We start from the raw sequence: 19,886 nt of genomic DNA, 5'->3' as shown, positions 1-19,886 counted from the left end.
CGTTTTATGCAAAAATGCAGTTCATGATGCACCACAATCTGATATTTACAAGTCAAAAGACTCATCTTTTGATCATCTTGTTTCAAAATATAGAGCTCGAATGCGGTAAAATGGGTACAAACTGGAGAATATTCTATATAATCTAAAAGATTCTACTAAATTTGACACCGCAAGAATAAACGTGTACGAAAATTCATAGCTGAGAGGTAATGATAATTACCAAAAGAAGAGGGATTTTTTGTAATTTGACATTTTATTGTAATAATCTTTTACTTGTTTGGTGTACTTTGGGTGTAAAGAATCTTTCTGGTTTTATACGATTAGTTTTATCTATTTTCTTGCAATAAAAGCATTTATGTATTTTCAGCTTGACAGTAGCTCACAGGATTTAATTAAACAAATAATAATAGGACAGAGAAAAAGATTGTTTTTATGTGTGTGTCCACTTATTAGAGAGAGAGAGAGAGAAAAGATAGGAAAGAGGGATGAAGAAACAAAGGGCAAACCCCCATAATATAAACCCATAAAAACCAAACATTAATCCACAACTTCTCTCTCTCTCTCTCTCTCATATAATTAATTGGTTTATTTTTTAGAGGGTTTTTGCTTTGTATTTGTTTATCTCACAAAGTTGCAGTCTTGAGAGGTGCACTGTGTGAGTTTGTGTGTGTGTAGCAAATCCCATCAAAGAGTTCATATTTTCTTGATATAAAGGTGAGATCTTTAATTGTTGTTTGCTCTATATATACAAACCTTAATCTTAATTTGCAGCAAAAAAAAAAAAATAATAATAATAATAATTAAAAATAATTTCTTGATACATATTTTGCTTCTTATTACAGCAACAGCATCATCATATTTATTTTCTTGAAAATACAAAAAAAAAAAATGGAGGGGTACTCAAGAAAGGAGAAGGGTTGGGTTACAGAAGAATCGGAGAAGCTTGAGCTGAGGCTGGGGCTAGGCCCACCAGGCGGTGACTGGACCACCGTCACAGACAACAATAATATCAACAGCCCATGTCATAAAAATCCAGTCTTGATATCATCTCCATGGCACCAAGAAAATGCAGCAGCAAAGGGTGGTAGTGGGTTTCTTCATATGACTGTGATGAAGGAACCGTCACAGCCATGTGGTAATAGAGTAGCTGCTGCTGCAGCAGATAACTCAGATAAGAATAAGGGATTTTCAGCAGCTGCTCCTCCTCCTGCAAGCAGTGCTCAGAAAAGGTACCTAACCTTTTTTTTTTTTTTTAAATAATTAATATTCTTTTTTCTCCCTCTTTTTGGGACAGAGTGTATTTCCTGTTTTTTTACTCAACATTTATTAATTTATTACATGTTGTGGTCCATCATGAATTCATGATGCATATATGTCTGCCTTTCATTCTTTTATTGTCTGCTGTGCATATGAAACTTGGGGTAATTTGGTAATTTATGCATGCTTTGGAATTTATATGTGTATGTTAAACAATATCCACTCTTTAAATTTAAACCCATAATTATTAATTAGTGTTAATTGCCTACTAACTATGAGTATTATTATTTTTTTAAAACAATTGTCCTAAACCAAAATGCAGAACTGCTCCTGCTCCAGTGGTGGGATGGCCTCCAATTCGATCGTTTCGAAAGAATCTTGCAAGTGGAAATTCTTCCAAACTAGCCACCGATTCGACGAATGTGGGACCCGACAAATTTCCCGCCAAAAAACCCGTCGAGAACTCCCCGAAAACTCCGTTTGTGAAGATCAACATGGACGGTATTCCCATTGGTCGAAAAGTGGATCTTGGATCGTATGACAGTTATGAGAAGCTTTCGTATGGTGTCGATGAACTCTTCAGAGGACTTCTTGCAGGTTTAAGATTATATCGAAATTCTTACAACTTATTTCCGGTTTTTATTACGTGTTTTGTCGTATTTCTTTTTGGTGCACAATATTATGAGTATACTGATTTTCTTGTTTTTTTTTTCGTTTATCGATGATTGTTGTAGCTCAAAGTGACTCTACGAAAGAAATCGGAGGTTTGTTGAATGGGAATAATAGGGAATATACTCTTGTGTATGAAGATAATGAAGGAGACAGAATGCTTGTGGGGGATGTTCCTTGGCAGTAAGAAGCTTTTTTTTTTTTTTTTTAATTTATTTATTATTTTTTCTACGTGGATCCGATCTCTTACATCTTTTGTTCTATTACATTTTATGTTCCTTATATATATTTATATTCTTGATTTTGCAGAAACATTTGAAATATAAAAATTACAACTTGCTAATTTAGTATTAGGGGCCTTCTTGGCTTATTAATTAGTTGAATGTTTGCCACTTGCACTAGTGATTTAAATCTTTAGAATATGATGCTGTCTTTGTGCTGTAATGACCTGCGAAAATCATGTGATAATTGCTCATTACCAATTATTTCCGTATTTTAAAAATTAGTAGATCATTAGCAAAATAATACGACGACTTATACTTGTGAAATATGTCGTAATTCTTGCAGCATGTTCGTCTCGACGGTTAAGAGGCTACGAGTCTTGAAAAGCTCTGAGTTACCTACGTTGTCTCGTGAGTTCTTGCTTCCGATAACATGGAATTTTTTGGTTTCGTTAACTTTAATATTAATTATTAAGTGATGTCAATTTGGATAATTGTTGTTTGCAGGTGGAAGTAAACAGGGGAAGCTGTCATTCGATGCTTAACCTAAGTAGAAGCGACGACAACTTGTGTTATTACAACTTGTGTTATTTTTGTTGTCTACTTAAAGACAAAAATGAAAAGGGTTTTATTGTATTTTGAATCAACTCCCTACTTGTAATTGGGATTTGGGGAGATTGACTAATGAATATTTGCTATGTTGTTTTCAAATTAAGGTGAATTTTGTGTATATATCTAATGTTTTTTTTTTCTTGAATCTTGATTTGAAATGATTATGTGGCACCATTATTGCAAAGATTTGCAATACATTGTTGTAACTGTGGGGATTTTATATTTATATGTATTTTGTTTTTTGCCTTTTCGGCTAATGTCGAACCCAGTGTACATCGGTAAATTTCACTCTTGTGCGGTAAATTGTAAACAATACGAGAGGTGCAATATCTGCATAATCCTTCAATGCGATGTAGGTTCCGTTTGTTCTTTTCACCTTTTCTTTCGTCTCGTAAAACTAACTAGCTGCAAGCAAAAGATACGAGAGAAAATCGAATCATATCACCGTAAAACCGACACACAATCACACATACATGCATACATCCTTGGCCAAAAATACAATTTTATTATGTAATTTCATTATTGGTATTGTTCGTTTTCCCGATAAAAACTCGAAGTTCAAACATCATAAGAAACCGTCGTCATCGTCATAAGTTACTGAAATTGCATCAAGGCCCTTCAAGATACATCTAATCACGTACCCTATCCAGCCAAATAAATATCCAAGAGGAGATTCAAAAAACAAAAGCACTGAAATATTAAGTGTTCTCACTTCTCAATTCATGATGATGACGTGTCATCAAGGTAGAGCGAGTGAGAGGCGGCAAGCAGGGCCGCCCCAATTCCCGACCCGTCGTTCGAGTGCTCGAAAGTAATGGCCGACGAACTTTCATCCCCGATTAGCTCGCCCACTGTATTTTCTAAGCACTTTCTGTATTCTGTGTAGTGCTCGTATAGACCCCCGTCCATGGCTATAACGGTCTTTTCGCCCCCTTCCTTGGGAATATCCCGCCCCGTTTTCTTCAACACGCCGAAGATGCCGGCAGCTGCTAGGCGGGCCCCACGGGTGGCGGCAATGTTGCAGAGCTCCACCACTACTCGCCTCTTTTTCAGGGAGGTGTTGGATATCTGAGGTATAGGAGAAGAGAATTTCAAACGGATCCGTATAAAGCGGCTCAAATTCACCGCAATAACTCAAATAAAGAAAGATCTATGAATTTGAAGTACACCGTTAAAAACATGTGAAAATACTTTGGGACAAAATTCAGGGTGGAAATCGGACAAATCGGGCCAGGATTAGCACTTTCGGAAAAAAATTCATTTCTTTTTTCAGTGAAAAACTAATTCTAAATTCCATTCCAAAAATTCAGAAAAATAATAAATCGGAATTTTGGAAATTGGAATGGAAAAACTTGTTCCAGAATCAGAAATATTTCAAATCGGAATCAACGGAATTCGAAATTTCCAAATTATTTTTCACCAGTAACAGTACATAATAATATTGATATTATAAGTAATTTTCAGGGAAAAAATCAGAGTTTTCGGAACTTTCAGAACCGGAAAAATTGGAAATCGGAACCTTCAGAATCAGAATGACAAATATTGTTCCAAAATTGGAAATATTTGAATTGGAATCGGCGGAATTCGGATATTATATTCCAATTTCCACCACTATAGAAAACTAAGCAAGAAAACGTAAGCTTTTACCTCCAAAATATTCTTCAGTTTTTCATCGACTACTCTCAGATCAGAAGATGTATCTTGATGCATAGCCGACATTTCAGGAGTCCTGCATATTCATCAATTTCGTACAAATTTCATCATCTCTATTACTATATAAGCAGAAAAATAGATCGAATCATCGTCTTAAAAAAAACGAAATTGATAATAAAATATACTGGTTTTTGTTATTGAGTACCTCAAAATGAATGGAATTTTAAGTTTAGGTGGAACTTCATCGCCGAAGAAGAAAGCTTCTTCAGCCATCCTAAGTAAAACTCTTCGTACGATTTCACCCAAGTACATGCCAGAAGTTAACTTCTCAAATATCTGTATACAAAATTTATATTAATTATTAATCTGGATTGAATAAAAACTGAAAAAAAGGGGAAAAAATACGTAAAAAATCGTTTATTGTACCTGTTCTCCAGGATTCAGACTTTCTACATCCAATGCATGGTCATAGTCGGTTATTGGAAGGTGAGACGACCTGAAGTTACCCCACTCCATATTTATAACCTGAAATGTAAGAAAATATTAAAGCCTTCAATCAAATCTTTTTCTTTTTCTTTCCCGAAATCAAATTCTTGAAAATGGTTATTAAAGATTAAAGAATTCGCTAACCATTTCTCCAGATTTAGGCAAAGGGCCGTGCCATTTTGGAATGGCTTGTGCACGTTCTACATATGCAGCATTAGTTCCAGTGCCTAATATCACAGCAATAGAGACATCGTTGTGTGTGTATCTTCCTCCTGCTAATGTTCCGATTGTATCGTTGACCTGGCATAAACATTTAAAAAAGAAAGTGTTAAACTAATATTCTACTAAAGAGTAGAAGTTCGTTGTATAAACACTTCAACGGAAACCAAAATAAACTTACTAAAGCTGCCACACGCATTTCGACTCCTTTTCTTTTCAAGGCTTTCGTTAGTTCAACTACCACATCTTGGCCAACCTATAAACAGTAGTAATTAAATGAAAATCAAGAATGGAAGATGGGAATTAGGTGAAACCATGACAAAAGTCATTGCACTTTAACTAATAAATTAATGAAATAAAGAAAACAAAATGTACCGTGTCGTCAATAGAGAAGCCCTTTGTCCACCTCATAAGAGTGCCAGAATTTATCGAAGTTTGCATTACAGGGAAAGAGAAAGTGAAACCCAATTCCCTCTGTTTCCCAGGAGGCTGATGAAATATTTGTTCTTCTTCAGCAACAAAATTCGCAAGTTTTTCCGCAATATAATCAAAAAGTGCCTGCAAAAACGAATTAAGTTTTGGTCATGAGACGTCAGTGAATCTCGGGATAATGGAAAAAAAAAATAGTGGATAAATAAAAATTAATTTACTTACATCTGAAGTCCCGCACATCAACGCAGGGGGTATTGAAGCCTCGGCGAATTCTTGATGAACAATACCGCCTTCTTTGCCTCCTAATTGGACTCGTAAAACACGGAAGTTTGTGCCACCAAGATCAAGAGCATAAAAGACCCCTTCTTCTTCACTGAGATTACACACAATTGTGAAAAGTAAATACATAGAAAATTTTATAAGCTAGAACGAATAAGGCGGAAAAAACGAGCTCAAGAACACAAACTTTTCATCCATTCTATACATTGAAAGAATGGATGTCGAAAAAAAATGCTGATCGGAATAAAAATGCAGAATGGTACATACTCTTACACAATAAGCTAATTTCAAAAATCATCCATCCGTTCTTAAAAGACATGAAATACTCTGCCATTACCTAGAAACCCGAGACTAAATAAGACCAGCGTGAAATTGAAAGAAAGTACTCGTTCAACTGGACTATTATCATTCAATATTTAGTTAGGATAAGTTAATCCACCTTTAAAGCATACCCCGAGTTACCTGATTAGAATGAAATACAATGAACTAGGAAATTGTCGACATTTGAATTCAATCGGAGACCAGCTTTTTCTCAAAAGCAACTCCACCCAGTTATAATTGCATATCACCAAATTTCACAATTAAATGAACACTATAGAACACACACACAAAAAACACTATTCCAACAGTATATAGCACAAATCAAACTTGCATATTACTATATTCGTCTCGTCCATAAATTATTTTTCGTATCTAAGCCCGTCGACTGATATTTCAATTTGCCTAATCAGAAAAAATCACACAAAAGTATCCAATTTTACATCACAAAAGAAAGAGGGACAACCCAAATCTTCATCACTAAATCCACAGTAAGAGTCCATCACTTGCAAAAAAATTCACTTCAAATCGACATACATAACCAAACACAATTCATATAATACATTCGGAAATCCAGAAAAAAATAATGGAGAGAGAGAGAGAGAGAGATTTACCCAGTGGGGAGATTGTCGACATAGCTGATAAGCATCTTGAGCTTGCTACCGCCCTCAGATGCCAATCCAGCATGCATTTCCACAGTCATGGCGTCCGCAATCTGAACCAGCTTCGCCTCGGGGGTACCGCACTTCTCCTCAAATTCCTTCACAATTGCCACCGCCCGTGCCCACCTCCCGGAGCTCTTCATCCGCTGCCGCACAACCACCGCCGCCACTCCAACCACCGCAGCGGTCCCGATCACCGCCGCCGCAACCGCCACCTTCCCCATTTTCCTCTTCTTCTTTTATTACTGACAACAACAAAAATCAAAGATCGAATCCTTCACCACTCTAATTCTAGTGTTTGTGATGTGGATTTGTGGATCAATTAATGGATCGGAAAAAATAAATTATTAAAAAATAAAATAAAGGTTGGAGAGAGAGAGTCTAATGAAGGGGGCAACGAAAAACACGGGATCAAAATTAATCTCGGATGAAAATTAAGACTCAGCCAAGATAAAGATATATATACAGATATACATACATATATACATAAAAATATGTATGGATAAATTAAAAATAAAAATGGAAAGATTATGTGGATTTTTTGTTTACTTTGGAAATGTAGATTGAATTCCGGTAATTTTTTTCCTTTCCCTCCCTATTTTTGGGTATTTTATTCACCAAGTATTCGTTTTTATCTTGTTTTTTTCTCTAAATATTATCGATATTACTTATATTTAAGATTAAATTACAATCACCCTAAGATAAGATTAAATTACAAAAAAATCTCTGTTGTTTGGATAATTACAACAATTCCTCTCAATTATAAGTCTTCTTACACGCTTATCTTTATAGTCTCAAATTCAATAGATTTTTTGAATTATGGAGAATAGTTTTCTAATTTGTACTCGTTTTGTACAAAGATACAGTTACTGATACACCGTACAAGCCAAGAAACACATCTTAACATCATCTTGTTTCAACATATAGAGCTCGAATGGGGTAAAACATGTACAAGCTGAAGAATATTTCACATAATCTAGAAAGTTACACTAAAATATAGACCCCGCAAGAATGAACGTGTAAGAAGACTTATAGTTGAATATGTGGTTGTAATTTCCCAAACATAATGTATTTTTTCGTAATTAGACGTTACCGTAATTTACCCTAATAAACATGATCAGCGTGTAGAGCTTGATTTTAGTATCATTTAAAATGAATGACTTGGACCGTTGACCTTCAAAGGCAAGCAACAAATGACACATAATTATTTTCAACATCACACTTTATTTAAAGATGATAAAAGCACACCCCTTTTATTATTCTTAAAGATGATTTGACTTGTCACATGGTCACATGTCATGTTGTAATAACTGAATTAAACTATTCCTTACAATGTCATAACATTAACGAAACACATGGTATAATAAATTAATAATGGCATCAATTTCAAAAGAGAATATTTAACACGTTGGACAAAGTTAAATGTACATAATTTTTGTATTATACAAATAAAGAAGAAGTGTCTCAAAGTAGTAGTAGCATAGCAAAAGACAAACTGTGACATCTAAAGCAAAAAAATAACACTCCCACATCAACCCCAGAACAAAAGAGAACAGCTTTTACCTTTTTACCCCCACTCCAAAAATCTATTTCAATACCAGAAACAAAAGTAGAACAAATTTGCTTATAAAGTTCGGTAACTATACACTAAAAGCATCTCTATCGGAATCTTCAATTTTTTCGCTGCTAAATTAATGGGATTTCGATCTTCTCAACCTTACTGCATAAATAAGCCACAAAAACACCGAGATAGAGACATACATGGTACGATAATTCAAAAAAAAAAAAAAAAAAGAAGTCGTCAGATTTCTATAACGTGCCTCATCACATTCTTCTCTCCGTCTCCCGATTTTAGCACCATCGCCAGATCAGCATTAGGCTTCAAGAAAAACAATGAAAGAAAAGGCACAACAGAAATATCAGCCAAATATGTTTGGTAACCATTTAAAAATAATAATTGTCCAAAAAAGAACTTAAATTGAAGGCGAGGGGCAAATTGAACTTATATCAAAAACCTCTAACTCCTCCTTGTGCGTATTATGCAAAAGCTGAGGTGGACTAGCCTCGTTCGAACAAGTACCACCCGGCGAAGTTCCTTTCTCGTTGTTCTCCGAGTAAGCATCACCAGAACTCAAGTTGCAGCAGCCGTTGTCAGAATTCTCTGCAGTGTGTTTCCCGTGGTTTGGTGCAATTACACCATCATTGAACTCTTTATCTCTATCAACTATCCCAGTTAAACTAGAGACCACTTCTGGTTTCGTTGTTTCAGTCAATGCACCAATACTTTCCTTCTGAGGGCTAATAGATTGTCTTTTCTTTTCACACACCTCCAAATCTGGCACATCGACCTCCTTCTTACGTTTTGAAACTCTCTCGACAGATCCTTCACAAGACGCCTTATCAACCTGGCTAGCAGGTCTCGCATGTCGGGTTCTTCTGTAACCTTCCGGAAATACATAGGACGGAATTTGCTTTCTTCGAACATGAGAAACATATATTTCCATCCCAGGTTTCCAGTACATGTAAGAATTTATTTGATGCCTAAACTCGTCGACAGTCTGGCGGATATCAAACTGTTGACCTTCTTGTATAACCTCTCCTTGTTTCCTTTGTAAACCCATAAAAAAGGCACAGTGAGAACACTGATTAGACGAATCGACATAATCATGTGGGCAAGGGTGGCACTGTAATTTCCCAGATGTGTCCCGTTCTATCTGCACATGTTGAGAAAAAACAGAGAGAGAAAAATGAAAGAGAAGATTATCTTATCTAGCTCATGGGGTATAAAAGAAAAGTTTAGATTTGACATCACCATTGATTCGATTCAGTCATTATTGACATCCAATGAAATATATTATATTACCATAAGAGTTAACTGCCTCAGACGGGATTCAACCCAGCCTCTCCAAGCACGCAGGTCATCAACATCGGCAGCAATAATATCAACCTGCAGATAGTTTTTATAACTTTCAAAGAATAAATATGGCTCAAACAAAGCACTCCACTGCACTTTATTCAGCTCGATATCCTGGAAAATGCACATCAAGTTCAAATAAAATTAATACGTAATAATACTTGTGGAAAAGGGCGTTGTACTGCACAACCAAAACAGGTTAAACACTGTCTACCTCGCAAATTCTTTTACCAACTTGGAACTGTTCCATCATAACACGAAGAGTACTCGCTGAAACATTGTAACTTGAATTCATGCAAGGGTAGGAGGGGGTTATGATTGGCATGAGATGATTGCGGTCCCACGGATTTTTTTTAGGATTCCATACGGAAAATCCGAGTTCGTTATCCTCTATTTCACAAAGGGTCACAGCATTTGGCCAACGCCAGAGTGTATAGATTATAAAAAATCGAGACACTAGCATACTGGGATTCGCTTTAGGATAAAACTGACACAACCGGGCTACAAGGAGAGCCCAGTTCACACCACCAAGAAATCCTGTCACCTGACGTATAACAAAATAGAATAAATCAAATACTCGACAGCACATATTGGATAGCCACAAAGATGGACAGGAATGGTAAAATGCTAAAAATAATCAACTTACATTTGAATAAACACCGCGCCTCTTAGCCCAAAACTTCAGACATCGAAGAGTAGTTCGGAAGTTCTAAAATTTACAAGATGATTAGCCATGGCAAGAGCGCATTCCATATAATAACAACAAAATTGATAAATGAAAAAGAAAAGAGGACAAAAACTTTTCGTGTTAGAAAAAGTACCTCTACATCCGGAACAAGCTTGAGAATCTGATCTGCAACACGACAGCCATTAAGACTCCGTACAGTTGGTTCATCTATGTCGTACAACACAGATATATTTGAGATGTCCAAATCCTATAAAATTAGTAACCAACAATAAGAGGAAATCAAGCATTTAAAGCTTATGTCATACTTTCTAAAGAGTTTGTCGATTCTCACTCCCTCATTTGGCTTTTACAGGCAATGCATTGGCAACCATAAAAGATTTTACTATTTATCGAGGTTGTGATGACATGTAAACATACATAAAGAAGAGAGGAAAGAGACAAACTACACACTCAAGAGAAAAGAGCTACTTAGACAGGGAAAACAAATCAAGGGTATCATGAGAGCCTCTTCTTCACATTTACGTACTACTAAGAGATGCAATCAACAAATCTACAGCATGATCATTGATCATCCACCTGGTCTCGTTAAGACAATAGCCACTAACAAGTATGACAGAAAAGTCCTAGCTTGAACACCACAACAAATTTTTAGTACTTGCACAGTTCAAGTAAGAAATACTATCCTACAAGGCAAAACATGGATCGTATGCAAAAACGATTATCAACCAACAAACAAGTATGGGAGATTACATAAAGTGTTGAGTCATATCTGCATTAAGAACCACACATGCAAGAAAATGGACAAGGATACCAAAAGAATAAAAAACAACAGAAAGAATGAAAAGAATATAATGACAATGGAAAGGAAGTCCTAATTGAAAAATGATGTTGGAAACACAATTCACTGTTGTAACTCAAAGTTCTAAGAATGAACTATATAGAGAAACGAATGAATGATCTATGAAAAATTAACCCCACATTCAATGTCTCAATTTTCATCTCCGAAAAGACAATTATATGAGCAATAATATTAGTTAACTAATATCGTGAGAAACAGGTTACGGATTTAACTCCAAGAATAAATTATGACCAAAAAGTTACTTCAAATGGCAGGGATCCAGAAGTGATTATTTCCCACTACATTTAAGAGACAAAAATTAATTTGAACTATCATTCAAGAGGCTTGCAGTACAACTTACATCAGGCACAACCAAGAGAGAAATGCTGGCATAGAGAAGATCAATCGATATCCCATCAAACTTGAATTTCATAACAGGAACATGAGCATCAGGTACTGGTTGGAGTTCAGTAACTTCCTCCATCTCGTCTAAAATGTTATGGAGTACGTAAAAAAAGTCTTCCTGGCAAGGCAGTATTCCCATCATTACATATTTAATTTACATGGAACAGCTCTAAAGTGGATGACCAAAAGTCAGAAAGTACCTCCCGATTAACATATGATGGCCCAACACACAAAGTATCAATGTCAGCTCCAGGGCCATGAACCTGTAAAATTAAATCTACAATCAGTATTACAAAGTACAAGCTTTGCATCCATACAGATAACGTCAGCCCACGTCGTGATTGACGAGAAAAGTGCAACCAAAGAATTTAAAAGAAAAGAAAACCAGCACGAGAAACCATACAAGGTTTGAAATAGTTAGCATGCTAAGAAAATATATGGGAAAAAAACCTACCAAAAAAATATATATAACACCTTTGCTTATATCAGATAAATGAGCAGTGTGGAATTAATAAGAAGCACGTTCATATGGTTTTCCATCACAATCAATATAGAGGACACTTGGAAGCATAATATCAAAGTCCACTTGCCATAGCTTCTATTCCAAGAACGGATAACGATAGTCTGGATCCAATCAATGCAGCAAAACAAAGACAACCCAGACAGAGTTCAATAACAGTTTCTAACCCCTGTGAATTATCCTCAAAAAATTTCCAAGCTAAAAGTCAGGCTATTTCATATAACTCAACCCCAATCCTTTCATGAATTCACCAAAAAGGCATCACTATATCAGCAGTTATCTACTTCTCTTACCAATAATTGCAACCTCAAGCTCCAAGTTCAAATAAATTAAAATTTAAGAGAGGGTGGAGACATCTGAGAACATAAGCTGCTTACCCCAAGTCGATAAGATCCAAAAGTAAAAATAACAGCATTGGCATCTTCCACCATTTGATCAGTGTACCCCCTCAACCGAGTAAGTTCTTTCACCCAGTCTTTCACAACCTATAATAAAAGCATAGTGTAACACGTTATGTTTTAAGCAAAGACATGGAAGTTACCATAAAAGAGAAGTACCACCCATAAACTCAGCGAAAAGTGCCCGCACAAATTTCACATTCAAGTTTAAAAAGATGTCCCTCTTCAGCAGCATAAGATGCATAAACATAAAAAAGGAAAAATAAATAATAATAGCCTCTTCATCTCTTATAGTTCAGTACCAAATCATCAACATGTGAAATTTATTATCCTTTTAAACCTTAAATATGTCGAATTCGAAAACCATAATATCCAAACTGTATCAATTTTTCCTACGATGGTTTTTGTCTTCTACTTTGTTAACGGGCCACAACAAATATTACATTCAAATCCCCAATCTATAAAAACCAAAACATAAGAGAATGGGAGTCCTTTTGGTGCCATGTTGATTTTTTTTTCAATTTGAGTTTCACATTTCTCACTTACGAAATTACTACCATATACATGTGGTGTACGTTGCTCCTATAAACCAAAGAGCTCACAATAAATTGAAGTCTTGACCAAATAAAACAGAGATAAAATTGGGACGGAGAAGTTACCTTTTTTAGTCTGTCCAGAACCTCTTCCCTCTTCGCAGTTTCTTCTGCACTCTCATAAAGTCCTGAATCGACCAGAAACTAAAATCCAACAACAAAAAAGAGCCATCTAATGAGAAATCCAGAGTACAAAACAACAATTGATCGTTACCATGAAACCAAAGTGACTAATACTAAGACATATGAAACCTTTTCCAAGTCCTTTGTTCTCTGAATATCCACATCGGTGGGCCCCGCGTGTGACAAAGGTTTCGTCACACCCCACTGCATTGGCGGGTCTTTCTGCTCAGCCGGAGGCGGCGAGGGAGTAGGCAATGAATTGAAATCGTCCGATCCAACCATATCTCCGAAACCCTCCAATCGCCCAAAAACCCTAACCCTAATCCGAGATGAAGAAAGCAAAAAAAACGCCCAAAAACGGAACCCTAACACAAAGCGATTGAACAGCCGAGTCCGATTTCGTGATAAAACCAAAAATAAAACAGAAATCTGCCTCACAAAACTAAATTATTTTCAACTCCACCGAATTGCAACTCACATCAAACTACCAGGAACGACCATGGGAAGAAAATCAGGAGCAGAGCAACCCGTGGGGAATTCAAAATCGGCCGAGAACGAGATCAAATAATAAAACCCTGAAATTGGGGCAACCGGGAAAAGAGAAAAATTAAAAATCATAGATCTAACGAAGAACACCAGAATTATCGATTTCAGAGAGGGAGGAAGGAAAGTCTCTCCGCTTTCTTCACGGTACGGGCGGTGGCTGTGGGTGGAAGAGGCGCGGGGGTAGGGTGGTCTTGGGGGAAGGGGAGGGGGTGGGGGTGGGGGGAGATGCAGATTGCAGTAATACTACATTTGAGTTTATAAAATTGAATTAATGAGATATACCTTTAATCACGTTTCATTACTTATTATTATTAACATATATATATATATATATATATATATATATGGTAAATAAATATTTTTTGGCAACATTTTATTAGTCAAAATTCGGGTTAGGTTAAATGTAATTTGCGAATTATTGCACGAAAACGGATACGGAGTTTACCTAATGCACTTCGAGTGATTGTGTTGTTTGTTGTGAATTACAAAAAAAATGTTAAATTTGTATAATAATTATAATACAAATTATGTATGTATATTGCGAGAAGGGCATATTTCTTTTTTTTACAAATTTATCCAGTGCAACTATCTCATTGGCCGCGCCTGCGAGTTTCTTCACTACCAAATAAAAAATAAAAAATTGATTTTTGATCTTTAGATTGTACTTTGACAATATATATACAGTTATTTTTTTATAAATTTATACAATCGTGACGGGTAAAATATTATCAATTTAACTTAACAATATAAGTTTTAACACAGTATTTTTTAAGTTGGGATGGAAAAAAATATTAATTAAATAAAATTATTAATTTATTGAATATTAATTTAGAGCAACTCCAATTGAGGCATTAAATGAGGTATCAAACTAAAAAAATACCACTTTGATGCTCTAAAATTAAAAAATCCTCCTCCAATGGAGGCATTAAATGGAGAATTATTTTGATACACGTGGCATTTAAAAATATAATTATTCATATATTTAAAATTTGATAATCTATTTGATACTTGTAGTTGGAGTGAATTTTTTTTCAAGAAGTATCAAAGTATTATATCAAATATCAAATGAATATTTAATGCTCCATTTTAATATCTCCCTTGCTCTTTATGGAGATTTTATTAAATATATTGAGCAAAATGAGGAGTAGTGGGCGTGTTGTGGGGAGTGGGGTAGATCTTTTTGTTCTTTCTCTCTCTAGTCTTATAATTTGGACTTGATTAGCCAAGTACAAAGTAGAACTCTCTCATCCAAAAATAAGATTTTTTTAATTAAAAAAAAAATAGGTGAGAGAAAATAATATGAGATAAAACAGGAAAAGAAATAATTATGCCCATAATTGTGGGCGTTCCAAACACTTATTCAACTAATCAAATGTAAATGACGTGTAATTAATTATGATTCTCATCAATCAAAGCTTATCATCAATCTAATTACTTAATTATATTAAATATTAATGGCCAACAATAAATTACTAATATTTTTTTTTTATTTTTTTGACAACATAAATTACTAATATTTGATATACTAGGAAATGATATTTTAGGATGGCCCAAATAGAAAATTGGGCCATGACAAAAAGTAAAGGACCATTGATTTATTTATTATCAAGAGATGGGCCTTCGGAGCAAATATTTAGTTCCTATATGAATTTCATTTTAAATTTCATATAAAAATCAATTTTAAATTCAATCCGTGGGGATAATAAACTCGAATCTTATTCATGGATCAGCCGATTAGATTACAAGCTAACACACTCACTGTAACAACTTGCAGAAGAAAAAAAAAAGTTTCAAACTTTAACAATGGCAGCTAGAACTTTTCTATAAGTCGTTTCCTCTATCTAAGTTTCCAGTTATAGAATAATGTATCTCTCATCATCTATCTCTGCACACAAAAATTGTATCAGAATGTAGTACTATCTTCCATCAACCAACTTGCACGTGAGAACTGAGTACATGATCCATTGCCATGACCTAATATGTTAGAGATCGTTAATAAATTTGTCAGCTCAATCTACTAGTAATGCTCTTGCAAGAAACCTCAGATTTTCCGAGGCATGACACTTAGTTCCATTATTAAGTTTCACTTAGATGCACTATCTTGTTATCTTTATCATAGTCCCTTATTAGGTGATGTTTGTGCAAGTTTTTTAAATACCGACTTTGAACTTGTTTTGGCTCATGGATCTACTTCTAGGCATCTGGAATTCAAAAAGTACAATTGACTTTTATAAATTATAAAGTATTTCGATTTTAGTAATTCAAAATTGTGTGAAAAAAGGCAACAACAATACCAACCACCTTTAATATTTTGAATATTTTGAGAGTCGGATTTGAAGTAAGATCGAATAACGAAATTATACAATGTACTATCAAAATGAACTAACTCCAAATACTACCCCATAACTTTTTCAAATTGATTATAAATTTAGTAAATTCGAATTTGACACGGAAAGCCAACAAAAACATTTACAATTAATAAATACATTCATGCCAATTTAATTCAAAATGGAGAAAAATTCAAACTAAAGTATTTAAAACACTAATAAATTAAAGTTCATTAATAAATGATAAAAATTTCAAAAGCTTACCTAAATCAAGCGTCACATCATTGACTTTATTGACCTAATTCATTGGCTTCAATCAAGTTACCAAAATCTTACCCCCCCTAGTACCTAAACCTTTGTAGGAAATTAACTTCACCACCCCCAAACTTTAGGAAATTAGAAAACAACCCCACAACCACCCACATTCCCACTCTTAACACCCTCATTAAATTCTTCCCCCATTTTCAAGATTTCCTCACACACTACTACACACTGTCACACTCTCCCCATAAATTTCCACCAAAATTAAAAATTAAAAAAAATTAAAAAGAAATTAAATTAAGTGAAGATTTTGTGCAGTGAAAATGGCAGAGATTTCTTCTGAGCAAGAAGAACAAACCCAAAGTCAATGGAAATAAAGGGGTCCCCAAAATCCCACAAGATTTTTTTGCCAAGGAAGAGAATACACACAGTTCCACAGCAACTTTTCATCTGGTAAGTGGGCTTTTATTATTTTTATTAATTAATTAATTAATTAATTAATTCAGATATAAATATGGTACAATGTACAACAAACTAACTATTGGGAAATAAAAAGATTTTCTTGAATTTAATTTATTGGGGTAAAGAAAAGATTTTTAATTAAATACTCTATACAAAAGGTGCCAGCGGCTGAGAATTTCTGAGTGGGATCATTTTTTTCTACACGTTGCTCCACAAAGCAAGTTATATACATATATATACATAGAGAGAGAGAGAGAGAGAGAGAGAGAGAGAGAGAGAGAGAGATTTTGAGTGGTTTTTTGAATTTGAGAAAGGTTTGTTCTTGACTATTGAGTAACTTACAAGAAACAATCGAGTGTTATTCTTTTTTTTTTTTTTTTTTTTTTATTTCTCCGAGTGATTATTACTTCTGTTATTCACTGTTTACTTGAATTTTACTTCATACAATTTATGGGGGTTTGATTTGAATTTTTGTTGTGAGAAATGATTGTGCTTCTCTTTTTTCTTGAATTCAATAATGGCTGTTTACAGCTCTCTCTCTCTCTCTCTCTCTCTCTCTGTGTGATTCAAATCTATTTTAAAATGCATTTCTTGCTTTTTTTTTGTCTTCTTACAGTTTCTCACGAGGGCTGTGTCGGATAAAAAATTTCAAGCACAAAAAAAATTTAAAAAACCAATCTTTATAACTACATTTTTTAATTTTCTCACTAAGAAAAATAAAAAACCAATCTTTATAACTGCAATTTTTGATTTTCTGATCACTAAAAAAAAGCTGTAATCTTGAAACTTTTTTCTCAGAAGCTAAAGAATGGGAAAAGCTACGAGGTGGCTGAGGGGACTGTTCGGAAAGAAGAAAGAGAGAGAAAATGTGGACAGCAGCTCCAATTGTAGTGAGAGAAAGGATAAGAAAAGGTGGAGCTTTGTCAAGTCCGGCCAAGATTCCGGCGGGTTGATCGAGATTCCGGCTGCCGACTCCGCGTGGCTGAGATCCTTCTCTACCGATTCCGACAAGGAGCAGAACAAGCACGCCATCGCCGTCGCCGCCGCCACTGCCGCCGCAGCTGATGCTGCCGTCGCCGCCGCTCAGGCGGCGGTCGCTGTTGTCCGGCTCACCAGTCAGGGCCGAGGTGCTCTGTTCAGCAGCGGCGGCGGCGGCGGAGGAAGGCGGAGATGGGCTGCTGTAAAGATCCAGGCTTTTTTCAGAGGCTATTTGGTGAGTGGGATTTCATTTTCTTTTTACAGATTTATTAAATCTTGATTTATTTTTCGAAATTTTCGTACGTTTGCTGTAAATATAAGCAACCTATAAAAATTAAAAACCAACATTCTAAACAAATTTATTACATAAATCTTTATCATAATATTTAAATTAGATTTTGGATTTTTTGTTCTGTGTTACATTTGATTGCATCTTCTAATCGAATCGAAATTCGGGGGCGTTTTTTCGACAGGCCCGAAAAGCACTAAGAGCTCTAAAAGGGCTGGTGAAACTACAAGCCCTTTTTAGAGGCTACCTCGTGAGAAAACGTGCCGCCAAGACTCTTTACAGCATGCAAGCTCTTATTCGGGCTCAATCAGCCGTTCGATCTCAAATGGCCCGTCGTCGATCTAAGCCCGAATCGAGAACTCAAAAATCCATTGTAAGGCCCGAAAAATTCAATCTTTACAATAGTTTTGTTTATATGTAGCTGATAATAGTCGTTTTTTTCGCAGGAGAGTGAGTTTCATAGCAAAAGGCATTCGGCTAGTTACGACCCTTGTCTCAACAACCAGTTCGACGAAAGCCCGAAAATAGTTGAAATCGACACTTGCGGCCCGAAATCTAGGTCACGTAGAATGAGTTCCTGCATGTCCGAGTTTGTTGAGGATCAATACTATTACGGTTCGATGATGATGTCATCGCCCCTTCTTCCCGGTCCGATCCCGACCCATTCACCCGTGGACGATTTCGACTGGGGCTACGTGGAAGCAAACTACAAATGCCCCACGGCCCAGACGACACCTAGGTTCGGCTTTTCGGGTCGGGCCCACGGGCCCGCCACACCAGCCAAGAGCTTGTGTGGGGATGGCCTATTTAGGGCTTACTCGAACTGCCCAAACTATATGTCGAACACGCAGTCATTCAGGGCGAAGCTGAGGTCGCTGAGCGCGCCAAAGCAGAGGCCCGAAGCGGGCCCCAAGAAGCGGTTGTCGTTAGATGAGATAATGGCGGCGAGAACGAGCTTTAGCGGTGTTAGAATGCGGAGGTCGTGCTCCCAAGTTCGAGAAGATATCGAAATTTAGGGGGTGTGTTTATTTGGTGTGTGTGTGTGTGTGTTTGATTGTGTGTGTGTGTGAGAGAGAGAGAGAAAGAGGGTGATAGAGAGAGCCATTTGTCTATAAAGAAAAATGGAGCTAACATAAAAAAAATTGTCTATGGATTTTCTTTTTTCCAATGGTTCTTTTTGACAACTACTAATTGAAAGATCAAGACAAAGATTTGAATTGTGTAAGAATATCATTTTCTTTTTATTATTATAAAAAAATAGAAATTGTGTCACTATTTGAGGAAAAAAATTAATTGGTACGATAGATACAGTTACACTAGACAACATAATTCATTAAATTAGTGAATATGACGTTGGTAACAAAATTTGGTCAACTCCATACGAAGAATATCATAACTCATACCTCATACTAACTCACAAGTCATAAATATGGGAAATTTATATGCTATATCGTGTTATTTAAATCAGACGATTGTTAATTGTAGATCTGCACATAATCACACATACGCTTGTTTGTATGTGTGTTTAATGAATAGTTAACTTCATTTACGATTAACAATCACCTGGTGTAGCATATAACTCGTCTTTTAATGTGTCCTAAAATTATTTTAATTGAGTAAATTACAAATATTGTCCCTAAAATTGATTGTATTCTAATTATAAAAGACTCTTCTTGTTTAAAGTAACCACAATTATTCCCAAAGATTTGTAGGCCGTCCTACTTAGGTAATATTCT

At 35.6% G+C, this 19,886-nt stretch overlaps 4 protein-coding genes across 6 annotated transcripts; 2 read left to right on the top strand and 2 right to left on the bottom strand.

The window, feature by feature from the left end:
• Positions 1-376: 376 nt before the first annotated feature.
• LOC105951514 (auxin-responsive protein IAA26) lies at positions 377-2,904 on the top strand. Its single transcript, XM_012975287.2, has 6 exons — positions 377-714; positions 843-1,229; positions 1,580-1,854; positions 1,992-2,109; positions 2,494-2,558; positions 2,655-2,904. Exons 2-6 carry the CDS (start codon positions 889-891, stop codon positions 2,690-2,692), a joined length of 837 nt encoding a protein of 278 aa, XP_012830741.2. The 5' UTR covers positions 377-714; positions 843-888; the 3' UTR covers positions 2,693-2,904.
• Positions 2,905-3,244: 340 nt separating this feature from the next.
• LOC105948587 (hexokinase-1) lies at positions 3,245-7,404 on the bottom strand. Its single transcript, XM_012974313.2, has 9 exons — positions 6,761-7,404; positions 5,772-5,922; positions 5,493-5,675; positions 5,299-5,373; positions 5,043-5,198; positions 4,839-4,937; positions 4,618-4,748; positions 4,407-4,488; positions 3,245-3,827 (listed from the first exon to the last, which is right to left on the bottom strand). Exons 1-9 carry the CDS (start codon positions 7,030-7,032, stop codon positions 3,480-3,482), a joined length of 1,497 nt encoding a protein of 498 aa, XP_012829767.1. The 5' UTR covers positions 7,033-7,404; the 3' UTR covers positions 3,245-3,479.
• Positions 7,405-8,192: 788 nt separating this feature from the next.
• Positions 8,193-14,153, bottom strand: LOC105953093 (nuclear poly(A) polymerase 4). Its single transcript, XM_012977059.2, has 12 exons — positions 13,417-14,153; positions 13,231-13,308; positions 12,551-12,658; positions 11,854-11,916; positions 11,610-11,771; positions 10,544-10,657; positions 10,369-10,431; positions 9,937-10,266; positions 9,672-9,836; positions 8,824-9,522; positions 8,629-8,687; positions 8,193-8,528 (listed from the first exon to the last, which is right to left on the bottom strand). Exons 1-12 carry the CDS (start codon positions 13,567-13,569, stop codon positions 8,495-8,497), a joined length of 2,028 nt encoding a protein of 675 aa, XP_012832513.1. The 5' UTR covers positions 13,570-14,153; the 3' UTR covers positions 8,193-8,494.
• A 2,442-nt stretch (positions 14,154-16,595) lies between these two features.
• Positions 16,596-19,318, top strand: LOC105954000 (protein IQ-domain 26). Of its 3 annotated transcripts, none has more exons than XM_012977974.2 (4): positions 16,596-16,874; positions 17,682-18,096; positions 18,335-18,523; positions 18,597-19,318. In XM_012977974.2, exons 2-4 carry the CDS (start codon positions 17,692-17,694, stop codon positions 19,164-19,166), a joined length of 1,164 nt encoding a protein of 387 aa, XP_012833428.2. In that variant the 5' UTR covers positions 16,596-16,874; positions 17,682-17,691; the 3' UTR covers positions 19,167-19,318. The 3 variants fall into 3 exon arrangements, with proteins under 3 accessions (XP_012833428.2, XP_088672737.1, XP_088672739.1); XM_088816611.1 differs by lacking the exon at positions 16,596-16,874 and adding an exon at positions 16,962-17,197; XM_088816613.1 differs by lacking the exon at positions 16,596-16,874 and having other exon boundaries at positions 17,570-18,096.
• The last annotated feature ends 568 nt before the right edge of the window (positions 19,319-19,886 follow it).

This window comes from Erythranthe guttata, chromosome 4 (genome assembly GCF_056151865.1).
Source record: "Erythranthe guttata isolate IM_541 chromosome 4, IM_541, whole genome shotgun sequence".
NCBI classification, from domain to species: domain Eukaryota; kingdom Viridiplantae; phylum Streptophyta; class Magnoliopsida; order Lamiales; family Phrymaceae; genus Erythranthe; species Erythranthe guttata.
This window is presented reverse-complemented; position numbering and strand designations above follow the sequence as displayed.